A 26,978-nucleotide genomic window follows, 5' to 3' on the forward strand; every position below is an offset into this window, starting at 1 on the left:
TCACAAATTCTCCAGCCACAACGCAATTCCCAGGTATAGTACATAACAGTCGGGAAATACTATAATTTAATTAAGACAATTCTCAGAATTAATTCACAATACCTCAATTGTGAATTACCAAGCACTTCTTAATTCCAAACCCTTATACTTCAGCAAGGGCAAAGAAATTGGCAAACTTAGAAACTCTTTGCAAACAACCAAAGAAAATAATCAATCGGATGCTTTACTCATCAAATGGGCTCATATTTATAATCTCCAAATGGCACAAAGTTTCCCAAATGAACTTCACTTAAGAAGCTTTCCACACACAACATTAAAACATAATAAAGCCATTATAAACTAGTTTATTAATTGCTTTTGGCTCCAAAAATGACCTTTTCCACCATAACTTCAAATTCTGAGATGTAAGGCCACTGTTTCTTGTTCCCATGATTTAAAACTTTTCCTCCCGGTTCCAACGAGCTATAATACTGAGGTGACCAACCAACAACACCAACGAAAATAGAAACCTTGGTGTATTTAGATGAAGAATAATAATAATTCACCCGTCTTGCAATAACAACCGAAGAAGTAACAGAATCGAAATCTGACAATACCAAAGTGATCCTGATGATGAAAGACGATGAATGACCCTGACGAGGCGACTTACTCTAAATAGATGCTCCCTCCAAAATTCTTAAAGCCCAAACCGGAAGCTCAAAATAAAAACTAGGAGCATCCTCCAACTCCTTTGACTCAACTAAGCTCATCGGAACCAACAAATTGACTTACTATAAATAGTAAGTCCCTTAAACGAAGCCAAAACACACCATAGGCTCTTGGAAAGCCTATTACCACACAACTAAGACCCTCAAATCCTACTATCAGCTCACAAGGGTCGCGATGGTGAACTAACCTAGCCAACTGCAAGACCTTGCTAAAAATGGGGACATTACATTTTATTGCAGGTATGATCACTGTTAACAAAGGATAGATTCGCTCCAAAATCTGTAGAAGTTAGTACAGAAATAACAGAGACAATATAATATTCTTGAACTTAAAATGTCCTTCGATCCTTTGATGTGCTTGCATTAATTAATTTCGATGCCTTGTTTACTCGAGCAAATCAAGTATACATATCGTGTGGAAGGGTGTGGGAATGAATGGTCATGTCTCCATTCGGAGACATGAACATTCATCCTCACACCTGTTCGTTGGGAACTTATCATTCCCGATTTGTTACACACTTAACACAAGTCTAACAATGTATTACCAAACATTATGATTTGCAGCCCAATATAAAGCATAGATCAATAGTAATCTAAATAACAAAGGAATCAAAATAAATTTCGATCATGCCTTAAATAATCTCAGAAAATATATATATCATCAGTTTCAACTGTGCATTAGTTCACATACAAAAAGTATGTATGCATATATATGTGTGTGTGTGTGTGTGTGTGTGTGTGTGTGCATCATACCATTGTACATATATACATATGTATATGTTGATCACAATTAATGTCAGATCGAAGCTACATGCTTTAGCACTCCCTCTTAGCTAGGGAAGACAAAGTGCATATATATAAATTCTCCTTATTTGAAAAGTAATATCCTCTAGATATATTTAAGAAAATCGAGTCTCGTGATATTCTTTCCAGTCATGGTGTGTATACAGATGATATCCACCACAAAAGTTCATGGTATATCCATAGCTATTAAGTCACATAATATCTACCATGAATTTGAACATGTTGATCTTCAGCAGATATCAAGTCACATGATATCTATCAACATGCTCTTTTAACTATCATGATTTTTCCATGAATATCAAGTCACATGATAGTAATCTAATAATTATAAAGTCATCACCTTATATTATTAGAATCAACATTTCATTATAAAAGATTGTCACCTTTTAATAATGTACATAGGGTAGACCCATAAGTCATAGTCACACATATGACAAAAGAGTTTACACTCAAAACATCTTTATTAAAATAATACAAATTTACAAAGTGTAATGTCCCATGTCTTATACTTAGATTTTGGATTGTGAAAGAATTCAGTCTTGTTTAGCAAGAGAAATGTCTCAACATTTGTAACAATTATATGATGGACAGTATTTGAAATAAATACTAGTCCTTAAATATAATTGTGTTGTTTGAGTTGTACTGGGTCTTGAATCTTATATCTTTTATATAATATAGCAGCATCTATTGATCCGCAATGCATGAATCTTATTAGTTTAACAATTTGACTATTTTAAATATGACTTATAGAATTTGAGGATCTCAATCATTCTTTACAAGTGTGACGTTCTGAGTGCCTGCTACTTATATAACTTATTGATCTTCCCCTTTTCTTTCTATAACAATATATTATTCTCTGTTATCTATCATTCACTATGTATGCCCCTACCTTTCATATATTTTTGTCAATTTCTCCTCTGTCAGGACCACTTAACTTAAAACAATAAAGTTGGAGCAGATTGGAGGTGACGTGAATGGCCTGAAACTGCAGCTAGCCAAGAATAAAGAATCTTTTGATGTGGGCCTAAGGAATTGCAATTTCTAGATGTAAATTGGTGGTTGTCTCTGTACAAGATCATGCTAATCTTCTATGACCAGACACAGAATGATTGGAGGCTGCAAACAATTATCTCACAATCTCTGAAACTGTATGCTGAAATCTTTATTTTATTTGTGTCAGATGTGGACCTTCTTGTGACTGTCCCATAATACTCCTAAGAATTTTCCTAATTCACCTTCCTCGCATATATATTCTCATTCGATTGTTTTTACTTCTCACTATTTCTGCTGTTAGCATGTCAGATGGAGTTGATTTGGTGTACTCCGCTGAAGCCCTTTATAAATCATATCCGCTCCTCTATTTCAATTTAGTGGTAGTATCACCGATTGTATTTGTCCTTTCTGAAGATGATGGCAACAGATATTCATCCAGAAACCTGTAGCTATACATAACTTGTTCCATTGAATATTCTTTGGTAATAATAATTTCTTGTACGCATGTCTAACATTCTATTCTGAGTCATGGCATTGTCAACGATATATGTTTTAGATTGTTCCAGATCGTGGTGAAATATCCCCCGTGTTTTTTTTACTTATTGCAATATCCATGTGAGGAATTCATGGCAGATTAAAACATCCAATATCACTGCTGCGTACATCCTCTAGGTAGCATTGTGCGGAACTAGAGATGTGGAGAAATCAAGAATCTGTATGGGTGTCTTCAGAATCTGATATTTATTTCCCATGATCTCTATATCCCCAATTCAAGTCTGGATCTTAAATAATATGAATTGGATATATGGTTCATCCCTCCTTCCCTGTCTCCACGATAAGTAATCATTCTCCTCTAATATATAAGTCTGAGCTAAAAGTTGTGACCATTCATAAGTCTACATTTAGCATATTGGTTTTGTTTATATTAATATGTTTGGGAAGTATAATTTAATTATAATATATATTTAAGATAGGCTAATAAGATTTAGTACTAAATGTATATGTTATGTATTATATTACATACTAATACGTTTATAATAATCAGATTATAATAATAATAGATTTATTATTATGAATAATATATTTATTTAGGAATTCTTCTATATTGTTTTACTAATACAATTAGTTATATTATATTATACTATTTTCATGGTACCATTAGATATTAATTGATATAATATTATATTATATCAATTTGATAGATATATTTAATAATAATAAATTATAATATTTGTGTATTTATTTATTATTATTTTAATTGGTATTATTTATTAAGTTCAACCTTAGAAACAAGGGACATTACACAAAGTTAAGACTCAATCTCATAAACTTACATTTAAACCAAACCGAGTTTCTTTCTGAAATGATCAACCTTCACTTTAGGAAGAGCCTTGGTGAGAAATGCCAGCTGTTTGATCACCTGTATTAATATATTCCAACTAAATAGCTCTTCTTTCCACCATGTCTCTTACGTAGTGCTCAAGAATTTCTATATGCTTGGATCTATCATGAAACACTGGATTCACAGATAACTTTATACAACTTTGATTATCACAATGAATTGTGGTAGGTTTCATAGGCTCGCAGAATAAATTAGAAAGCAACTTCCGAAGCCACACTAATTCTCTAGCTCCCATTGCTGCTGCAATATACTCTGCCTCAGTAGAACTCTGAGCAACTAAAGCTTGCTTTCTGTAGATCCAAGAGATCATGGCTGATCCTAAGCTGAAAAAACATCTTGATGTGCTCTTCCGATCTTTTACACTTCCGGACCAATTAGAATCAGTATATCCATGTAACTCCAAGTTGGTATTCTCATATTTAAGTTCATACCCAATACTGCCTCGGAGATATCTTAATATATGCTTGAAAGCAACAAGATGAATTTCACAAGGTTCACACATGAACTGAGTTAATGCATTCACAGCATAGCAGATATCAGGTCAAGTATTTACAAGATACATCAGAGACCCAATTATCTATCTATATAAGTGGGATCAACTAGTCTAGATTCAGCACTTGCTTCCTTTAGCTTGTGTAAGTTGGTTTCCATAGGTGTTGACATAGGTCAACAGTCCCACATTCCAAATCTTTACAGAATATCAATAGTATACTTCTTTTGATGCAGGTAGATATTCTTATATTTCTGATAAACTTCTAAACCAAGGAAGTAATGAAGAATTCCTGAGTCATTCATTTCAAATTCAGAAGCCAAATCTTTCTTACACTAATTAATGAGATGTTCTTCTCCTATAATCAAAAGGTCATCAACATAAAGAATTATAATTAGAATGAGGATATTTAATTAAATCAAATACATTTAATTCCTCGTGTATATTAGCTAAAGGGGTAAATTTAATTTAATTAAAGTGTCATGACTCATAATTAAATTAAATTGATTAATAGTTTTACTTCTGCTAATTCGATTAGACTTAGGAATTAAATAGAGTATGTAATTAATGCAGATTAGGGATTTTTTGCATTTGACACTTAGGTCATGAAATCAGAATTGCCTAGTACAATAGGACTTAAGATTGATTAATAGACTGAAATTGGTTCAGCATGGCAATGTGCCAATTTTGGGGTATTACACATACAACCGGTGACAAACTTCCCAAAAACGTTCCAATTGTTCGATTAAAGTAACCCTACGAAATGTCAGCTTGTCAAATGTAATGATACATAACAGTGTTCATGATAGCTTGCACAAATTACAAATGGAAGGGTTGAAACCATTACTAAAGCCTAGTCGTAGTTGGCACACACAATGAGCTTGACTGACTATCCAACGCAGTAAGGAGACCACCAACTTGGGAATGAGGACAAAATAGAATCCTCCAATTGCAGCGACGTTTTTGTTATAATGCCCAAAGCAGAGCTTGAGATGCTAAATTGATGAACTTGCATATGGGGAGTGCACATGCAAGCTATGAACCATTTGATCAGGTGCCTCTTAGGTTCACAATATACAACTAAACAATCGACCTTCAACCCTCACGTGATCTTTATTGCAGAGAATCAAAAACATGCTATGACACTCATCCTGTTTTTATGCATAACAACAACTATAGTTTTATAAACCCATGACATCTTGAGTTGCAAAATCATTGATCGAGATTTGGGCTAGTCTTCGCTATTTGGATCTCAACTTTGACATTTGCCTGCACGAATATCAAGTCCCATACAAAGACAGTGAACACAAAATTGCGAGAGATATAAAGGGAAAAAGGGTACACGTCACCATCGATCAATAAACAATGACACATAACATGTAATACAATGACAAATGTGACATGTAACATGTAAGGAAGCCCACCACACATGAATCTACTCATCCCTACCAGTATATTGCATGGATTTTCCTCATCTCCAATATGGGTAATCTACAAGGACAATTCTTCATATTTTAGTTGTCTCTCAGCATCAAATTTGTGGGTTGGGATCTGATTCATGCAAGCCTCCCCTTTGTACTCCTTCTTTGGTGGGAACAAACCTCCCTTTGACGCTTGTTCTACTTCTTCCACTTCCGACATATAACTATGAAATAGCTCATAGTCTTCCATTTGCTAGTAGAAGAGTCCATTCATTGAGCCCATTTCATCCTCCAAACACTACTCGAGTTCTAGAACACCTTCGTTGTTAGGCTCCATTCAGTTCCTTCATCCATTCCGACATTCTTTCTATCAAACTCCAACTCCGAAGAAGATACAATCTCTTCACTCACCATCTAGGTTCGGAGGTCAATGACAAACTTCCCCCTCCGCTCTCCATTAAGAGGGTGTTTTTCTTCCAATTGTGATTGACCCTTGCTGCCACAAGCCACCCCCTGCCAAGAATGTCATCATATCCTTTCTTCTTGAGAAGAATCACAACAAAGTCTAGCACAACCGGTTGTGCGCCTATGGTGACTTGTTGTGCCATTAGTGTCTTGAGGGGTTTAATTCCATGTTTGTTTGCACCTAGTAAATTCAAGGTCGGGGGCCACAAGGTTGGTTTCTCAACTTTCTTCCACGTCTCTTCTAGAAGTACATTTAACTCGGACACACCACTCACGATGGTATCCATCAAAATAATTCTGAGGATGCCTATCTCCATGACTGCAAGGTGTCGTCCATTATTTAATGGCAGCAATATCAAATCCATTGCAGACCTGCCACGAACATTCATATGTTGGGTGGTGTTGCATTGTACAAAGAAGGTGCTCAACAATTTTGTCCACAACTAAGGCATGGTGTGGAGGTCCTAGACATTGACTGGTACCTCCATGTGCAACATTTACCTTAGTATATTATGTTTTGCTTCTATCCAACCAAAGGTGTCAACTATCTCACAGGTCTCCTTCTGTGCCTTCATTGCCTTCTCAATCTCTTCTCTGGCCTCCCGTACCCTCTGCTTCTCGGTACAAGGGTCGAGATATGTGGCTTGTTTCACATGTGCACAAGCGACAGCCAATATTTCTTCACCCATGCTTCCTTCGATGTTTAGAAGATTGACGTCACGTTTCGAGCAGTTGACATCTGCATTATCACTGGGGCCTCGCCATTGGCACAACTTTTGTGGTGTGTCCTTTATTTGACAATCTAACTCAAAATGTCCCCACTAGTTACACACCCAGCACTAGATCATCAGCCGTCCATTGGCGCCATATTGTATTCGGCTTTTGTTACTATTAGTATTAATGTTATTGTTACCTCTCCCTCGGGTCGGTTATTTTTAAACCCACCAAATGATGCATTATTGTTGGTCTGCTGGGATGCGCTTATTGCCCCGGATGTGGACAGTTACTCATGTGAAGAGCACTTGTTGGCTTCTTGTTTTAATGTTGTATGGGCATTCCTTGATAGAATGACCCATAACTTGGCAAATATCATTAAGAAAAATTCTGGGACAAAAGCCCTTCGTGTGCTTGTTCTTGTAATCAGTGCACCACAACTCCCCTTGATCACTTATGCCTCCACCCCCTTCGTGGCTTGAAACTCCCTTATCATTCTTTCCATATCTTTTTGAAGAGCATTTACCTTATTCTTCGACGACGAGATGGAAGTGATTACAACGACACTACTACTATTTTCATGGCCTGCACTACCGGCAACGGCACATTTGGTTTTAGTGGGTACGCACAGTATGCATATTCCAAGGTTTGGTTAGTTTAGGCAGCCCATGATGATGACTCCGGTTACCGTTGCAATTCAACCAACTACAGAGACCTCGCCCATTCCAGAGGTTATAGCCGTAGCAGTCACGTTTATCACCGACAATTGTTGTACTGGAGGAAGCAAGGGAGTTAACTGAAGGGGTTATCCAAGAGGCTTTTCCAACCATACCAAAGGTAAGGGCTAAGATACTTATACCCGATAATGAGATAGACACTCAAGAGGGAGTGATGGAGATGGAAACGAGTGAGGGTTTGAGGACACCTGGTGTTCACATGGATGTAGTGGGCTCGGACACGGTAGTTATGATAGATGCAGCGTTGTTAGCAACACTAGTGGAGGAACCGAGCAGAGCAAGAAAATCTCAAAAGTTGAGCACATATTTGAGCACAAGTTTTAAACGAACACTAGCACCACGGGCGTCGGGTATCCTTACACCTGAGCGGGAAGTAGCCCCGAAAGGAAATCCTATAGGCACACAAACACAGATGGAGGAGAGTCACCCGACGCAGATAGATGAGATACCGCACTTCTCTACCAATAGAACTGTTGAGCAGATGGTAGAAGCGGTGAAGACAGCTATGGGTACCTAACAGCCTACAGTGAGGCCAGAGGCATCGATGTGAGAGGATGTGGAGCCATTTCTCGCTAATGTAGTGACTCGGGCTCGCCGAGTGGTGATCTTTGCATAGACACATGCCTTCGATTCAATAATACAGGAGTTGGAGCACGTTATATCCTTCATGAGAGCAGGGTGCACAACTGCCCTTTTTAGTCTGCTATGAGGAGCACAGGTGGCCCAGTGACTTCAAAGATGTGCCAAGATTGGGCCACTACGAGAGAGCCGAATGTGGAAAGCCACATAGAGGCTCTGACTCAAGAGATAGTCTGGATATACCGAGATGCTTATTATGCCCTTCGGAGGAGTCAGGCAAACCAAGTAGCGACGAAAAGGGCTCAGGAGGAGTCAAGTACCAAGTTAGGAGCAATGAGGGCGGATCTAGCTGTAGAGAAGGCAACTTGGGAGTCAGAGAGAGCAACCTAGGAGTTCGAAAGGACAGCATTTATGGCTCAGCTGGATGAGGCGAGGCGAGAGAAGAGTCAGCTACAACAAGAGGCAGTGAAGAAGGAGACTGAGCTTGGAGAGATTGCCAAGGTGATGCAGACAACCTTGGAGATTTAGATGGAGGCCGAAGCAGATTTGGAGGTATGGACCATGCAGGTGCAGGAGCTATGAGCAAAGTTGAACAAGCTTAGAGCACGGACATCTACCACACAAAGGACGCATCCTTCTTCTTGTGAACTTTGATGTAATTAGTGGATTAGTTGTTGAGTCATAGTTTTTGAGATTTGATGCATAAGGTGTCTCTATTTTGTCATTCGTAGACGACTTCACTTTTTGGGGGAATGATGTTGTCGGTAAAAAGTATTATAGCCAACAAGTAGAGTTGTATCTGAAAGGTCACATGACAGTTGAGTCACCCCTTCACGAAAGTGTATGTACATCGTTTGAATGGTTTCTATGGATCATCATCATTGTAATCGGTGTAATTGGAATTGCATATTGCTTATATGAATAAAGCCTTTGTTCTATGTTATATTCTAATCTATTAATGCAACAGTATCCTTTACCTTGTACGATAAACATCCTCGTCATTGCTACTCTCCTCTGATAAGTTGCCAACCCTCATTGATGACTTGCCCCTCTTCTTCTTGGAGGTTTTATCCTCACTTTCAAGATCCATTGCTCTATCATAGGTGTCAGTGTACGACGTGGGAGGTACTATCTTCATTTTCTTCCTGAGAGAAGGCTTCAACCCTTCCTTTAACTATCTCTTCTTTAACTCATCAGCCAGTTGGCTCTCCATCTTTCCTAGCAGTTTCTTCAGCCTTCGATTGTAAGCTCTCATCATCTCCTTCCCTTGCTTCATACAATAGATTGTCAGAACTATTTCATTGTCATCCTGAAGCAATCGGAACACAATCGGAAATTTTTTCCTCAAATTATCTCGAGTATTTATTCTTGCTTTGTCCATATCAAAATATCAATCAATAGTGACTCCACGCAGTATTGTAGGAAACTATTGGACCCATTCATCTTTGTCAGATACTCCATTTGTTGACCAAATTGTTTTGCAGGTATGGCAATGTCTTACAGGATCCTCCTTCTCATTGCCAATAAATTTTAGTAGTTTCTATTTTTGTGACGTCATTCTTCTATTTATGTTACTTTCCATTGGTTGCACTCCCAAACTGTGTCGATTTGAGCATGACGGGTTGTGTTGACTATCGTGCCCTGGTGTCCCTTTGACACTCCTGGCTACATCGGTATCCTCAACATTCCAGTCTCTAGCCTCTTCTCCTTCATTTCTTCAGGCTTCCCTTGCCTTTGTACATTGTGTGAGGGTTAAGTTCCCGAATTGGTTCCAGGTTTTTTCTAGCAAGTCTTCTCCACCATACTCCTAGCAGTATTGCTCCCTATTGTACTCCCGACAATATTTCTCTCAACTATACTCTTGACAGTATTCTTCCCCACCACATTCTTCTTTGTCTTCCTTGTCTACCATGGCACTAGCTTGGTTTCCTTTTTTTGGTAGTATTCTTCCCCACCACATTCTTCTTTGTCTTCCTTGTCTACCATGGCACTAGCTTGGTTTCCTTTTTTTGGTAGCCATTTAGAAAATCTCTTCAATTGTCTCCTTTGTTCTGCCTATTGTTGTAGTGTTAAGGCCCTTTAAATAGCCTCACAATAGTTTATATTTTCTTTTCTACTTTTATCTCTGTTTAGCAAGTTGGGCATTAGTTCTTTCTCTTGTACAAGAAATGTACTAGAACATGATATATAAAAGAGTACCCAAGGCTTTGTACAATATGACAAAATCCTAACAACTCCAATGCAATCTTTTATTTTTATTTATGTTCGGAAGGTTTAATTATCTGCCTTCATCAGGTTTTATCTCGCTACTCTTCCCTTTGGCTATTCCTTTGGCATCTATTCTCTTTGTAGGCTTGAAGCATCTATTGCCGTTTATTTCCGTGGTTGGCCTCCTCCAAGCAATTCTAGAGGGCAAGGAAACTTTGTGCCAACAGTCAAGGGAGATGGCACATTAATCGATCTAGTGCAGGATTCTCTCTGAGGGCACACCACACAGCACTTTTCAACACCTCTTTACGTACGACTTCCTTCCTGACGTGAGTTTCAATCGACACCTATAGCAATGCAACAAAGTATAATGTCAATGCTAGTTCACTTTCAAAAGGTTTTGGGTTTTCCTCCCCATGCTCTTGTTGTGTCTAGCACCATAGTCTTTGGCTAGCCCATGACTTTTGCTTCGCCATCAACACTCTGTAACACAATATAGATAGCAAGGAATGTAACACAACATAAAACAATACGACTTCAAAGACCTGCCAACTTCTTCATTAATGCCAAATAAGTTTACATGTTGTATTCAGACTCAACAATGTTGATGTTTTGTAGCTTTACTCAGATAAATTACATCAAGATATGTATATAGTTGATATATATATAAACTTATATATATACATATATAATATTTATATTAAGAGATATTATAATATATAACTAAGAAATTTTAATTATGTCCCATGAGGACATGTCCATTCTCTTACTCTCTTATAAATATAAGAGTTGGCTGCAATTGGAAAATACATACCACATACATGGCAGTGCTTAGTACATTTACAGCGATCCCAAAAAACTAACATGGTATCAGAGTCAACTAAACGAAGAAAAATACAAACGCCTCCTCGGCCAATGAATAAAGGCATTACATAGTAGACGTAGCAATCAGAAAACAAAAGATTAAACCTCCACTAGTCACCGCATATGCAATGTGCGTCATTCCAAGAGCATTTAATAATAGAGGAATTCAATTTTATATCAGTCTCCAAGCTATAAGGCACAAAGATTTAGCTTTATAATCAGTCAAACATTGTAAATGTTTGAACACTTAATCAAATGTATCTCTATAATGCGATATTGTGTTTGCTTAAACAATGTCAATAATTTCTTAATTTGTGATCAGTTGATCAACTCTTAGCTTGGGCGCATTGTACTTTGTTTTCAACGATGGTGCAAAGATAAGGACCATGGAGAGTCACTATGTTTCAATCTCTATGACAATACACATAGACCCAAATCAATCGACCCTGTTCATTTGTGATACATCATAATATATTTGGCACGCAACATGGTTCACAAGGTCAACAAAGTGATACACAAGATGTGCCAAAGAGGGGTTTGGAGAAACCTATGAAATTATGATGATTTTCGCTATAGAGGGACATGCCCGATCAGCTGAAGGGTGTTGTGTAATTTATCTTTATCATTGATGATGCGATGAAAGACTATTGAAGCCTCTTTGGAGATTATAACCATAATCGAAGTGATGTTCATCCAAAGGAGAAGCTAACCAAAATCAGCAAGTTTTAGGTGCTTCAAATCCGAATTCTATCACTCCCTCAACCTCTCTTTTCTATACTACATAATGGAATATATGCAGAAGCCTTTCATTGCGGGAGAATATTGAATGAAGACTATTAAACTCTAGATCACCCTCAATGGAGTACACAAATGATTATCATCTTTATCAAGATCTCAAAAGTTACGAAGTAGAGTGAAGACTCTTTCCACATATGAATGAGGTACAAGGAATGTAGTCGGTTATTGAAGGCCCCTTGGAATAGGCATATTACCGACGTAGCCAAGGGTAGCCCTTCTGCTGATAAATATCGATTAGACCTCACATGTAATATAGAGGTATATTAAAGATTAATGATTGATCGCAGGGGTTCGCTGCTCCAAAAAAAAATTTTAAAATACCTATGAGATCAGATTGGATAATCGAGCTTCAAACCCCTGACACCCACCATGGAATCCTCTAACATGGTCTCACTGATCAGAGATGCCGAGAAAGTGCTCGCTCAGGAATCGGTGGTTGTGATTAATGCATGCGTTGTGGTTCAATTTCACGCTTGGTGTGGTGACTTGCTACCCATAGTTGGATCTGTGTTGACCGAGCATGGAATGTGCCACATATGGGATGAGCCTCGTGGTGGATTCTTTGCCGCTTGGAGATGTATGGTGCAGATATATTATCATCAAAATCAAACACTTCATCCTAGTACTAATCGGAGCACACAGAGGAACAAGATAATAAGTCACAACCAATATAAGAAAGGCGGGCCCTCACTATGATTAAAAGGCTTCATGTCCCACACACCTAATAAAGGAAATAACATAGGAAAGAGATAGGAAATGATCCAAACCACGAAATGGTAAATAAGGGTGACTATTATTAAGTAGGTGATCAAATGTAGCATATCTAATAAGAAGTGATCCATCATGGAATATAAAAAGGTAAGATCAAGGAAGAGGGAGATTGAGATTCAAAGGGAGCTTGACATTTCATTAGAGGCAACCTTGAAAGAGAGGGAGCAGATAGAGGATATGATTTAGTCAATCTTCGGTGATCTCGATCATATTGATTAAGAGGGAGTAAACCATATTGAGATGGATTCTCCATTGATCAATAAATTGTAGCAGTCAAGAGGACTATAATTTGTGAATATATCTTGTGACTGTGTAATTTTAATGGGCTTACCCCTTGTGTACATCATTAGGAAGTGGCGACTTCCAAATGGTGTCACTTGTATTTGCAGAAGTTATTGAAAGGTGACGATCTTACAATAACTTAATTTTCTATCATGATGTATATCTTACGATGCCTATGTAGATCATAATAGATTTTACTTTGCATAGTGGATGTTTATATGGTAAGCATTATGAGAATGCGTGTGCGCATACCTTATAAACATTTTTTTGAGTACATGGTGAATGTTATGCATATTGATATTCTAGAAGGCCATTACACAAAGTACTTGGTGAATATCACGCGTCTTGATGTTTTGGAAGGCCATTACTCACAAAGTACTTGGTGAATATCACACGACTTGATGTTCTAGAAGGCCATTACTCACAGTATTTGGTGAATATCTGGCATCTCAACAAACTCGAAGGTCATTACTCAGAGTATTTAATGAATGTCATTGATATTCTGAGAGGCCAATACTCATGATATCATATGTGATATCAAACATTTTTTAGTGATCGATGAATATCATGTATTCTAGGAGACCAATACCCATGATATCAGATGTGATATCAAAACTTTTTGAGTATTTTGTGGATATCGAATGACAAGATTCTCGGAGACCAAGAATCGTGATATCAGATGTGATATCAAACCTTATTTGAGTATTTGGTGAATATCATGTATTGATATTCTGGAAGACCAATACTCTTGATATCAAAATGTTGAGTATCTGCTGATCAAAGATATTTGTATATTATATTGAGTTAATATATGGTCATGTGTTTATTCTTCATAGCACGTGTTGATGTTTTGTAGCTTTACTCAAATAAATTACAAGAAGATATGTATATATACATATAAACTTATATATACAAATATATAATATTTATATTAAGAGATATTATAATACATAACTAAGAGATTTTAATCGTGTTAATGAACAAACATGTCCCATGAAGGGACATGTCCATTCTCTCACTCTCTTATAATTATAATAGGTGGCTGCAATTGGAAAACACATGCCGCATACATGGAAGTGCTTAGTACATTTGCAGCCATCTTGAAAAACTAAAAAACAAGACCCTATTTCGCCATACACAATGATGATCTATTCTATCCGAAAGAGTGTAGATATAGACTCGAGGGGGTGCAAGGTGAACTGTCGCGACCTGTAACTACCTACCCCTCAATCACACTAACACACGTAATGACATTAAATAACATTAGTAGTATTTCCCAACTACAAAAGCTTCTAAGTTTTCAACAAGGTCTAGCTAAAAATCTAAATATTCCTTTTCAGACAGCATTACAACTGAGCAACAATTTTTTTTTCTCTTCACACAGTGTCTGCTTCAAAGTTTTCTTTTACAACCATAAAAATGCATTACTTCTTCTTTCTCGAAGTTCATTTCATAGTCCGTAAATGAAAAGAAACACAAATTGCTCTCTCCATTGAATCCGGCCAGAAATCTTAGTTTAAATTCATTTGCTTACTGTTTTAATTGATGCTTTTATGCAAACAAACAAATAATTAATTTTAAATGAGAAAAATATATCAAAGAGAAACTCGTCAGCTAAGTCATGAAATCAAGCTCTCCATTATAGCTATAAACAGTAGAATTGAAAATTTTCTCAGCTACTCTTCTAACTGATCATATATATATATATATATATATATATATATATATATATATATATATATATCAGAGCACAACTCCCTCCTAAACTATAACATGCATTCAATCTGCAACTTCTATTAAAGTAGTTCGAACTGACAATTTGTTCATCTGCACTTCCATCTGACTAGAACTCAACTGCCCGCTTTTGTTGTCACATTCCCAAGCATGTTGTGGCATACATATGTTTCCAGCGCATCCACAATCCTATTGAACAAATTTAAGATGTTTATTCATGTCAATGCTGATTAAAAAACAGCCACAAAAATTGAAGTAATTATCACTGTGATTGCTCTTTCATACAATAAATAGCCAAAGCACTAAAAGTATTTATTTGACTTTTATACCTTTCCATCGTTACATCTTGAATAAATTTCACTGTTGGAGTTGGGCCACTTCGAAGATCCACATTTGTCATTTGCAGATATATGGTATTCATTATCATACCCTTGACTGTTGTTCTGACTTGCATCTCTTTTACTCAGTTCACAAACATGTCTTTGTAATTTTGGTTTTAGTGCCTCCAACTCATCCACAATTTCTTGTAGTCCCTATTTAAAAAAGGAAAACAGGTGTTTTAATAATAATATTTAGAAAAAGCTGATTATATATAGTTGGTCTTAACTTTCCATGGTCTAGATTATGATGCACAAGATTCCAGTTTAAACTGTTTCTGCTTCTTGCTCGACGTTTCCGATATAATCTCAATATAGATTAAGAAATATATTACTAATTTGTAAATAGTTAAATTTGCCAATAGTTTTGTTTATTTCTCATTATTAAAATAAATTTGTTATTTTGATTATTTTATTTTATTCATGTTGTTGGAAAAATATTTGTTCTATATAATTTTTGTCCAAGTCTCTCCTATCCTAATCGCTCTTTGCTATCCCTTTCTCATTTATTCACCCTCATTTTCCCGCATTAATTCCTTTTCTTTACTTTGATCTCTTATTGTTTTCTAATCCTTTCCCCCATCCCAACTCCTCCCTATTTTATAGCTACTTCTGCAATCCTAGTAATCTTTTCCTCTTCCTGATAATGACCCCTGAGTGTGATCCAAAATGTTGAACAAAAATAGAATGCACAGTTTAAATCAGAAGCTTGTCATCTGTTAATATATGATGATGAAAATAAGAATCCACAGCAGGGAATGTACAGTACAAAGTCTGAAGAAAATATAAGAAACAAAAGTAGTTAAATTACAAACTGAGCATACAGGTGGAAAAGTCATGGAAAGTTAAGAAAAACAGACAACATAAAAAAAGAATTTTTTATATATAAACAAACCATTCAAACAAACAATTTAACTGGGGAGAGCAAAACTTATGTTTAATTGTGCTACAGCATGTATAAAGTCAAAACAAATAGAATTCTGAAAATGGAAAACATGATTACCTCCTTGTAATTCATCTTCTCCTTCGCAGCATATGTGGGATAATCTTGATGTGAAGGGATGGTCTCGGAAATTAGACTGTTAAAAACATTAGAGTATTAATGTTAATGAACAATTTAACATAGATCAAATACCCAAAATGACTAATTTATAAATTCTACAACGATAAGTTAGACATTGCAGCAGGGCTAATCCATTTTAAGGCCACTTTTTTCAATGCAAAAACAACAGAAGTGCATGTAAGTCATTTCAGAAACTAAGCTATTAATAAGAGAAGCACATGAATGTCAATAAAGAGTTTTGACTCTAACACGCCCTTCTAATTAGGGCAATCCCATTTACATCCCTTTTAAAAGTAGTTCAGGTAAATCATTTTGGCAGACTTTTAGCAATCACCTTTTAAAACTTCATACCACAAGCATATCAATTGCACCAATATAACAACATAAGATGCAACAATTAGACATCACAAGTAAAATATAAGATTTACGTGGAAACCCATGCAAGAGAAAACTACAGCAAAACTGTTGTTTTTATTAATCTTCTTTTATTGTGCAGGCACCAACCCCTCATTCAATTTCTCCTCTGAATTATCCTCTCATTCTCTTCTCCAATCTACGGTAACGGTGATCATAACTTTGCCACAAAACCGATCACAATCTCCTCATAAAACTTATTTTAAATCATAGTTCTACAGGATTTCCTAATGGAGGGACACGGGGACACACAGATGGGATTTGGGGAAGCGGGGACCAAGGGCCTAAAATTGGGGACAGTGAGGGGACAGCAAGGGGAGTGTGGTGGAGCAGCGGTGGCAAGGCAGTGCTGATATAAAATAGAGGTGAATTGAAACCTTCAAGGCAAAGTCTGCAACATAACATCTCTATGAGTGGCCCATGAAAGAACAGCTAATTTTTATGAATACATTAATTTAAAGGTTGCAATTACTATGTAATGTCATGTGTCATATAGCAAGAAACTCAGCGATGTCCCTCGCAAAAGTGGCAGAGGTGACGGAAGTGGTGGTGATGTGGGGGAACATTTCCCTCAAGTCCCCAAGACCCGGAAACATACCCCTATAGGAGACATGGGTTTATTAAGGGGAACACATCCCCGTGGAACACTGTTATCAATCTGCCTTGCATATCTTCAAATATTATTGCTACCAAATCTGCATACATTCTTCTTCCAAGTCTTCAAGTTCATATATTCTTCCTATATGTCTGATCCTTGTTCAAAAATTCATTTATTGTTTGTATTCAATGTTGTTAGACAAAAATAAGCCCTTTCTGCCAAGATTTGCCATGCCCTTGTTTGTTGTGCAACGTTCTATGTTTTGAATTCTGATGTTATTCTTTTGTATTCTGCTCTTATTTTGCTTGCTGCTGAGACCCTTTGCCTTGTAACCTGCTGTAGACGGAGAGTTCTGCTCTGTTCATAGTGAAAGCTTGATTTTTCTATTCTGCTGTGTTGATTTTGTTATTCCTTTTCGCTGTGGCCTGTTCAAAATTCAAATTATGTCACTCTCTTGGCAGAAAAGAATATTTGTTTAAAGAGTGCCCCATCTCAACCTAGCCACCACACATTTCTAATACATTGCTTCTCCATTGGAGATTTCTGCTATTTAAAACTTGTTTTGTTCCTCCATCGCTGATCTCAGGCGCACACCTAGCAGCAGAATACAAATTTTATTTTATTTTAATCGTGTTTCTGCCCTTTTTGAAGAGCAACCCTGTACCCCACGTGAGCACCTATACGATTATTTCTTTTTTGCTTTAACAGTGTCCCAGCATGAGTCTCGCACGCCTATTTATATGATTTGAAACTTTGAATTTTGAAATTTATTTGTTCTTTGATCAGTTGTGAACCTCATTCCCAAGCATGTACCTTTATATAAAGATATTTGACTTTGCATTGAACTGAGATTCAGATATTCCTTTGGCAAGGTGTACACTTGTGCCCCAAACATGCACTTTTACAAAGGCTTTTTTATGCATGCATTTTGAAATTTAAATTCACTAATTCTTTGTTGAGGTGCACTTATCCCCTATGTAGCCATCTAACAATATTAAACTTGATCTTTTTTATCTCCACTATCAAGAGTGCACTTGACACTCTCACACACACCTCAAAAATGGTGATTTTGTATTCAATTATCACCCTCACACATGCACACTCCTCACACTTCCACAAGCACTTGATAACACAAACTAGAAATTAGGAGTTTAACTTTTTCAGGCAAGCACCTCAACACCATACTAGCCAATATTCCAATCTAAACACCTCATTCTCAAAGATGCACCCCTCAATCTCACACACACAACTTCACATTGAATATGAAACATGAATCTCATCTTTTTGGCTAAGTGAATGGTTGATAGCAATAATTAGCAAATTCTTCTATGTTTTGAACACGACTTCAATTCCACCTCATAGAGACATGCATCTCTAAATGTGAACTCTAGAATTGCATTTGGATGAACCTCCCCTTCATAAGGCTACATCCTATGGATGCAAAATAATGAAATTCTAAACTTCTTCCTATATCAAGTGCATGTTGTTAAGAGCACACAAATATACTAAGAGGGGGGGTGAATCAGTATAATAACAATTTTCCCAATTTAAAACCTTCTATCCAAAAAACTACTTTAGTAACTTCAAGTGTCAAAATCAATAATTAAGCGCATGAACACAATGACACAATATTTTACATGGAAACCCAATGTGGGAGAAAACCACGGCAAATAATTGCTTTTATATAAACTTGTTCTTTTACATAGATTTGTAAGCTCCAACCTACTTGAGGCTTCGACCCCAATTTTTACGACCGCCGACTCACTAGAAACTCCAACTCCCACACTTTGCAAATGTTTACAATATAGGGTAAAAGGATACTTATCGCATGTAGTATAGCAAGATATAACACAGAACGGATACTTTATTCATCTAGGCAATATGCACTCCAATGCTTACAATATGATTATGCTCATTACAATGATTACAATGATGATCCAAAGTCCCTTTCGGATGGTGTACATATACTTTCCCAAAGGGGTGACTCAACCATCACACGCCCGTTCGAATACTATTCTACCCATCAACTACAATATAGAATTTACCGACATCATCCCCCCCAAAAAGTAAAGTCGTCTCTGGACGACAACTACAAAATTATCGAGACAGATTAACAAAACAAAATACATTAACTGTGACTAACTACAACACGATAGATTTTTTCCCGTCACACCACTTCCACATTCGTCCCGTGCCTACACCAAACTGGTCTCCAAAAACACATTGCATTTGTAGCCTCTACTAACACAATACTGTCACCCTAGTCAATCTGACCTTGATAGCCACCCGTGCCGCATCCTCTACTTCCAACCGCATTCTCTACTTCCAACTCCTAGGTATGCTAAGCCAAGTGTCGCTCTACTGCCTCGAACTAGATGATCAACTCCTCCCGAGCTCTCTATGCATCCACCAAGGCGGTCTCATGTCCAACACCTACTCTAAGTGCTTCAAAGTGTATCACCCCTCTCGAAAGGCTTACTCCAGTGCTCTCTCCACCTCTAGCACACAGAGACTCTATGCCTATAGCAACTCCAGGTCTCATCAACTAGTCACACTTCCCACGACTGATAACTAAACTAACTGGGGGTCTAGGGGACAACACTCGTAGTAGGGTCGAGGGGCAGTGCCCGCGCTGCCAAGACCAAATTAGCACCCTCAAACCCACACAAAAGTCCATGGAACACACCATTTTTGTGATATTCTTCCTATCCCATACTCTTTCTACCAACCGCTTATGCTTTCTTCACTACCTGTTTATGTCTTTCCCTTTGGCACCATAGGTTATTCATTATGAACTATTTTGATTTGTCGTCGATTTTTTCTTTTTGATTTCTTTTAGAACCTCCTATCACTCTTCTTCTGTGTCCTCCCTTGTATCAATTTATGTCGTACGACCGTGCAATGATGTTTTATAATTTCTCTGTACCTTGTTCGTACCCTCTTCTCGTTTCGAATGTCGTACAGTATTGTCTCACTTGCTAAGTGTTTTGTGTCACCTATAACGGTGGTCGTACAACCACCTATAACTCCTATATGAGCAGTACGATGGACTTGGCTTGCATGCTTCTTATCTTTATCTTCGTACGATCGTACGGAATCACTCTTGATGTTCTACCATTGTCCGTACGATGATGTGTTTTTTTAATTGTCTTATACCATACGGCTGTATGGTCCAGTCACTTCTTCCTATCTCGCTGCCACCGTACAGTGTCCTAATCAAGGCTATGCAATGCGTCCATATTGCTTTTGCCTGTGTGAAGGCCGTATAGACCATACGGTGTGTTTATTCATGCTTTCTCCGTACAGTGTCTCCTTTTTTTGCTTTTTATAATGCTTCCTCTGTGTCGTATGGCCGTATAGTTGACTATGTCTTTCTGTTGTCGTATGGCGAGCTCCTCCTTTCTACTGAATGGTCATATAGTGAATTCTCTTTTCCATGTTCTCAGCTGGCCATAGAATACTTCTTCACAATCTCAGTTGACCATACGATAAGCTTCTATGCCTTCTCTGCTTCCTTGTAGCCATACGGTATTCAACTTGAAATGTTCTCATGTTTCCTATCCAAGACCATACGCTCTGAATCCATATTTCCTCATTAATCTTTCTCTTTTCTTTAGCTTATTAAAAAAAATATATATTTTAATTTACACTTTAATTTACATATATACATTAATATTTATTATTTATACTATCTCTCAGTTGTTCGTCCACGAGGGCACATTAATACTTTCGTGATAGATTTTCAACTTTGACCCATTCACTACCTCAGCTACTCCCTTCTCATTGAGCGTCCATAATTTTATTGCTCTGTTATCGCCCACTACGCAAATTTTATATGGCCTGACCCACTTTATTTTAAATTTGCCTAGTCTAATCTCGTTGCGCCCATTATACTTCAACACTAATTGTCCCAACTGAAATTTGTTCAACTTCAAGTGTTTGTCGTGCCATGCCTTATGCTTGTTCTGTATAATCTTTGTGGCCCGTTGTGCCTGCAATCATCGCTCATCAAGTTTATTTAACTTATACAATCTCTCCCTCTGACTTTCTATATCTCCAAGTTTGTTTTCGATCGCAATCCTCGAACTTGGTACCATGAATTCCGTCAGCTGCCACTCCTTGCCATCAATAACTATATTCTTGATTTTAAAACCTTCACTCCGTATTGCTAAAGTTTTTATTAAGCCCTTCCTCTTTGTTTCCTATGCAGACCGTATCATGTGTTTTCCTTGTTGCCAACACCTTTCTACTAAATCCGTGGTGCGGTGTAACATTTTCTTTCTGCACGGTCTGTTCATCGTGTACCATACGGTGGAATCTTTCCTTTTGCTGGGTTCATATTGTATGTTCTTCCCTTCACCTTCAACCGTAACTGTCTTTCCTTCTTCCGCTTCTCTATATTCCTTCAAACAATCATTTTCCTCTCCTCTCTCACCTTCGTCAACCCTTAACATATTACAACTCGGAAAGAGCTCGTAAACTTCCATCTACCAATGGAATAAGGCGTTCACTGAGTCTAGGTCATCATCATTGGACCCTCCTAATCTCAATACTCCTTCATTTGGTTCCATTCTCTTCTTTCCTTCATCATCACCTTCACCTTTGGAATCTGACAACGCCGCCTCCTCACCGACCATCTATGTGTGCAGGTCAATTATAAATCTTCAGCCTCTACATTCCATAGGTAGGGTATTTCATTTCTAGTCATGTTTCACTTTTGCTTGCACCAACCAACCCCATCCAAGGATAGCATCATACCTTTTTTTTTTCAATGGAATGACCACATAATCTAATAAAAATGGTTGCGTTCCAATAGTTACCCGCTGTGCCATCAAGGTTCCCAACAGTTTGATTCCATGCTGATCCACCATAACTGGAATGTAGGTGGCCACAACGTAGGTTGTCCCAACTTTTTCCATATATTCTATGGTAACACGTTCACACCTGAACCTTCGTCCACAATTGTGTCTGTCAGTACTGTTCCCAGAATACCCATCTCAACTATTGTCGGGTGCCTTCCTATCGTGAGTGCCAGAAGCATTGGATCTGCTTGCAGTCATTCCACTACTGTCCTTTCCTATTTCCTCTGTTGCTTTCAAGAGTGGTGTCATGTTCAATATCACTGTCCGCAACTGAGGCATTCTAAGGTCATTTAATTTTATAAGTACTTCTTTTTGCATTACCTGCCTTATCATGTTTTGTTCAGCCAGGTTCCTCTTCAAGGTATCGACAGTGTCTTTTTCTTGCAACTTCCCTATTTCCATCCATTTTTCCAACTCCATTTGTGCTTGTTGCAACCTCTTCTTTTTTTCCTCTGCATCAAAGTACTTTGCCTTCTTAGCTTGCTCACACGTAATGGCTAGTGCTTCCTCCTTACATGTTTCGATGCTTAACAAATTCACCCCCTGCTTTGGGCAATTCGTATCTTTGTGGTCTCCAAACCACACCATCTGCATAACAGATGCAACGTCTCCTTCATGGTACAATCTTTGGCAAAGTGCCCCCAGAGGTTGCATGCACAGCACTGGATCATCGATCGTCCACTCGCGTCGTACTGTATCCGACTCTGGTCTCCATTGTTATTATTGTTATTATTATTACCACCCCTTCCGTGCAGGTTATTGTTGTGATATCCTCCTAAAGTTGCATCATTTTTCGTGTTTGTTCCGGTAAACACTTCCTGCATCAGTAACACTTGTTGGTGTCCCTTTGACTTCATATTGAACAGGCATTCCTTTATGGAATGTCTCGCAATCTGGCAGATATCACAAAATTGTTTTTTCGGGCACGAGCCCTTTGTGGCCTCCCTCTTTACAGTTCGTACACCAAAATTCCCCCTTCACCTAGTCAAGATTTTTTCTCAGATTTTTAAATTCCTTCATCATCCGTAGCATATCCTTCTGCAATGCTCCAACTTTCTTGCTTGATTCTTCATCATTGCTACTACTTTCGGACGATGAATCGTTTGAGTGTGACGATTTCTTTTTCCTTTTCTTGCTTGTTTTCTACTTGCTCTCCAAATCCATCACCCGATTATACACATCTACGTACAATGCTGGAGGTACGATTTTCTTTTTCTTTTTCAGTGCTGGTCGTAGTCCTTCTACAAATCATTGTTTCTTCAATCCATCGGCTAGTTGGCTTTCCATCTTCCCTACCAACTCCTTCAACCTTCTTGCATAGACACAGATTGTTTCGTTTTTTCCCTGCTTTGTGTTGTATATTTCTGCTACAATTTCGTTATCGTCCCTTAGCAGTCGGAACTCTGCTATGAACTCCTTCCTAACGTCTGCCCATATAGTTAATTTCTGAGGATCGGCATACGCAAACCAATCAATTGCTACACCCTGCAAGGTTGCTGGAAACTACCAGACCCAGTCATCCTCGTCTGCTAATCTAATCGGATCTGTCGTCCCGTCACCATTAAACTTCGGCAATTTCTCCTTTGGTCCTACCATTGCTACTTTCTTCTGATTATGTGATATTTATATTTACCCGCATTGTTCTGAGCACCCGCGTTGTTATGAGCACCCGCATTGTTCTGAGCACCCACACTGTTCTGCACAACCGCGCTTCTTCGAACAACCGCATTACCTGGTGAAAGAAGATCTTCCTCAAGCGAAGTTGTTCGATTCTCTGCCTATATCCATTCATCGGGTGTATCGGGAATGAAGAGTTCACTCCACGCTTGTGCTCCTTCGGCACTTCAAGCCGTGCGAGTTACTTCCCTTCCGTTCGGATTCTCTACCCTCAGCGTATACAAGGAACACCTCCCTTGTCTCTTCCACCAAATTCAATTGTTTTTGAGTCGCTTCGAGCAATTCCTCAGCACTCCTCAGTTTGCTAGGTGAATGCACTCCCTCTGTCTATGCTCCTTCACCCCCTCAATGCCCATCGGCAATCTGTTGAAGCCTCTATCAGTGCTCCACTTGTAGTGCTAAAATTAAAACTTCTTTTGTTGTGTATTTCATCTTTATCTTTTATCTTATTCATATCCTTGTTAAGCAAATTCGGCATTAATCTTCATAATACTTCCTTCGTTCCAAGTTCGACTGACAACGGCGCCAAATGTTTACCGTACAAGGTAAAAGGATATTTATCGCATGTAGTATAGCAAGATATAACACAGAACAAATACTTTATTCATCTACGCAATATGCACTCCAATGCTTACAATATGATTATGCTCATTACAATGATTACAATGATGATCCAAAGTCCCTTTCAGACGGTGTACATATACTTTCCCGAAGGGGTTACTCAACCGTCACGCGCCCGTTTGGATGCTATTCTACCCGTCGACTACAACATAGAATTTACCGACAACAGCAGACACCGACCTACTAGAAGCACCAACCCCTTGTCTTTGTGAGCATCGACCCACTGCACAAAAAAAACTTCTTTTCCAATTTGACTATGTTGCTAACTCAACTGATAATGGACATTGTCAATTGCACAATTTTCTTTCTTCAAACTGATATTTATGAATTCTTTAACCTTTGCTCATACACACCCTTCTCACTTAATTTTATTTTGCCTCAAGTCAGCTTCCAAATATATATATATATATATATATATATATATATATATATATATCTTTATTTATTCAACATTTCCCTGACTGATATACAAATTAATTTTTTATCTGATTGTATATTTTTATACTTATCTAATTCTCTTGCATCATTATTCTTCTCTCTATGTATCAGATTTTTAAAAAAAATCTGAATATATAATTCTTTATTTTCACTCTCCCTTATTAATTCTTCTTATATCTGCAGACTTTTTAATTCTTTATTCATTTCACTCAAATCTCTGTTTTCTATCTTCTCTCATCCGCCGACTTCCTCTTTGTCAAATTATAGACTTACATATATATATCCTCATTTCAGGAAACAATATGTCTCTTCGTACAAAGAGACTTGCCAAAATTTGTCTTTTCAAAGTAACAAGAATCGGAATCGGATCGAAATCGGCAAGGCCGAATCAAATCGTGAATCGGCCATGAATCGGAATCGAATCGGCCATGAATCGGAAAATTTAAAAAACCCTTGAAATTTAGTGAGTAAATTATTTCATAAACCCTTTATCGCTGATTCGATTCACCGATTCACAAAAAATCGTTTGGCTTGAATCGAATCGCCGAATCGCGTGAATCGCATGAATCGCCGTGATTCTTGGAACTATGCTTTTTATTATTATTATTATCTCAAACTTGTTTTTCACTTGCACCTTTTCACTTTATTGTGCCTTAATTCAAATATGATATAAACTAATCTGGACGCTGCTTCCCATCAAGGTATGAGTACGGTACAGTAATTCTGTATCGCAGAATTTGGCACTTATGTTCTCTGTCCTTGGATGTTGATGCGTATAACCTTCTTTTGCTGATGTGGACAATTGAAAAATCTAATGCATTCTTCCTAGCCAGTTAATTGTTTGCAAGTTTCAATTCAATTACTCAACGACTTCTAAACATTGTTGTCTGACTTAGTAAAGTGCCACCAATTGCTAAATCCATGCATAAAGAATATTATCATTGTTGTACTCATGTTTCAACGGAGATAAAAAAAAATGTTTCATGCTGCACACACATGGTATCTCAATTGAAACTTGTAATCAATATAAAAATCTCATATATTTGACCAGATGAAAATTCCTGTTCGTTGAAGCACCATCAAGTCTATTCTCTATAGTTGTTGACCACCAAAACTTCCATCACAACCACTGAATATATACAGTTTGTTCTTTCCAATTAGATTCGCTGCATTAGCTGACTGGGAATCTACCTTGGTTTAATATATGGTTTGTTCAATCAATTTTCATAACCAACAACACCTGATATTGCTAACCTTGCCCATTTTTAATATCTGCAACAAATATTGTTGTCAGTACTTGTCATTTTATTAATTGTTGTTGCTGCTGATAAACTCCTTGTAGCTGCTTCCTCTTTAATATTTCTTGTTGATAATACTCCACGTGTATCTGATATATGTTTATGAATCATTCTGTTCAAACAAACTAACCGATGAAATGGCAAATGGTTTTTATTCAGGTTTTGATCTCATCCCTATCATTTGTCTCATATTACCCAAACACTGAAGATGCTGCATATTTTCGTATGAGTGTGCACCGTAGTGGGGCAAATATATTGCTATGTATACCATTGATCGAAAACCATGCTTCTGTTTTTGAATGCCCAATGCATATATTGCTGTTAGACACAATGATATAAATTATAGCCTCTGCATCATTTGTTTATTAAGTTGTATACTATATATATATATATATATATATATATATATATATATATATCTGATAATGCTTTCTTATCAGGATGAATTCTGCATATGTTTCTTTAATAATAATTCATTAACTCATTGCTATCACTTTATCTGTATAGTCAATCTGATTCCTTCACATATGTTCCTTGGAAATTGATTCATTAATTGTTCATTGATTATTCTATATACACTTATTAGATTTCAAAACATCTCACCGTCTTCATTAAAGTCAACTGCTGAAGCAATCATTTTCAACCTGCTGTTATACTCATT

The 26,978-nt window shown here is 37.4% G+C and overlaps 1 protein-coding gene across 4 annotated transcripts in view; it reads right to left on the reverse strand.

The window, feature by feature from the left end:
* Positions 1–26,978, reverse strand: part of LOC149569099 (AMSH-like ubiquitin thioesterase 3) — a 186,191-nt gene that overhangs the window by 144,137 nt on the left and 15,076 nt on the right. For all 4 annotated transcript variants that reach the window (XM_089821878.1, XM_089821877.1, XM_089821881.1 and 1 more), the window contains 3 exons: positions 16,350–16,425; positions 15,299–15,502; positions 15,052–15,158 (listed from right to left, as the gene is read on the reverse strand). In XM_089821878.1, the coding sequence (XP_089678004.1) occupies positions 15,052–15,158; positions 15,299–15,502; positions 16,350–16,425 (387 nt within the window). The remainder of the gene's footprint in view (positions 1–15,051; positions 15,159–15,298; positions 15,503–16,349; positions 16,426–26,978) is intronic.

This window comes from Cupressus sempervirens, chromosome 3, assembly GCF_028749045.1.
Source record: "Cupressus sempervirens isolate cs-2001-9-10 chromosome 3, ASM2874904v1, whole genome shotgun sequence".
Classification (NCBI taxonomy): Eukaryota; Viridiplantae; Streptophyta; class Pinopsida; order Cupressales; family Cupressaceae; genus Cupressus; species Cupressus sempervirens.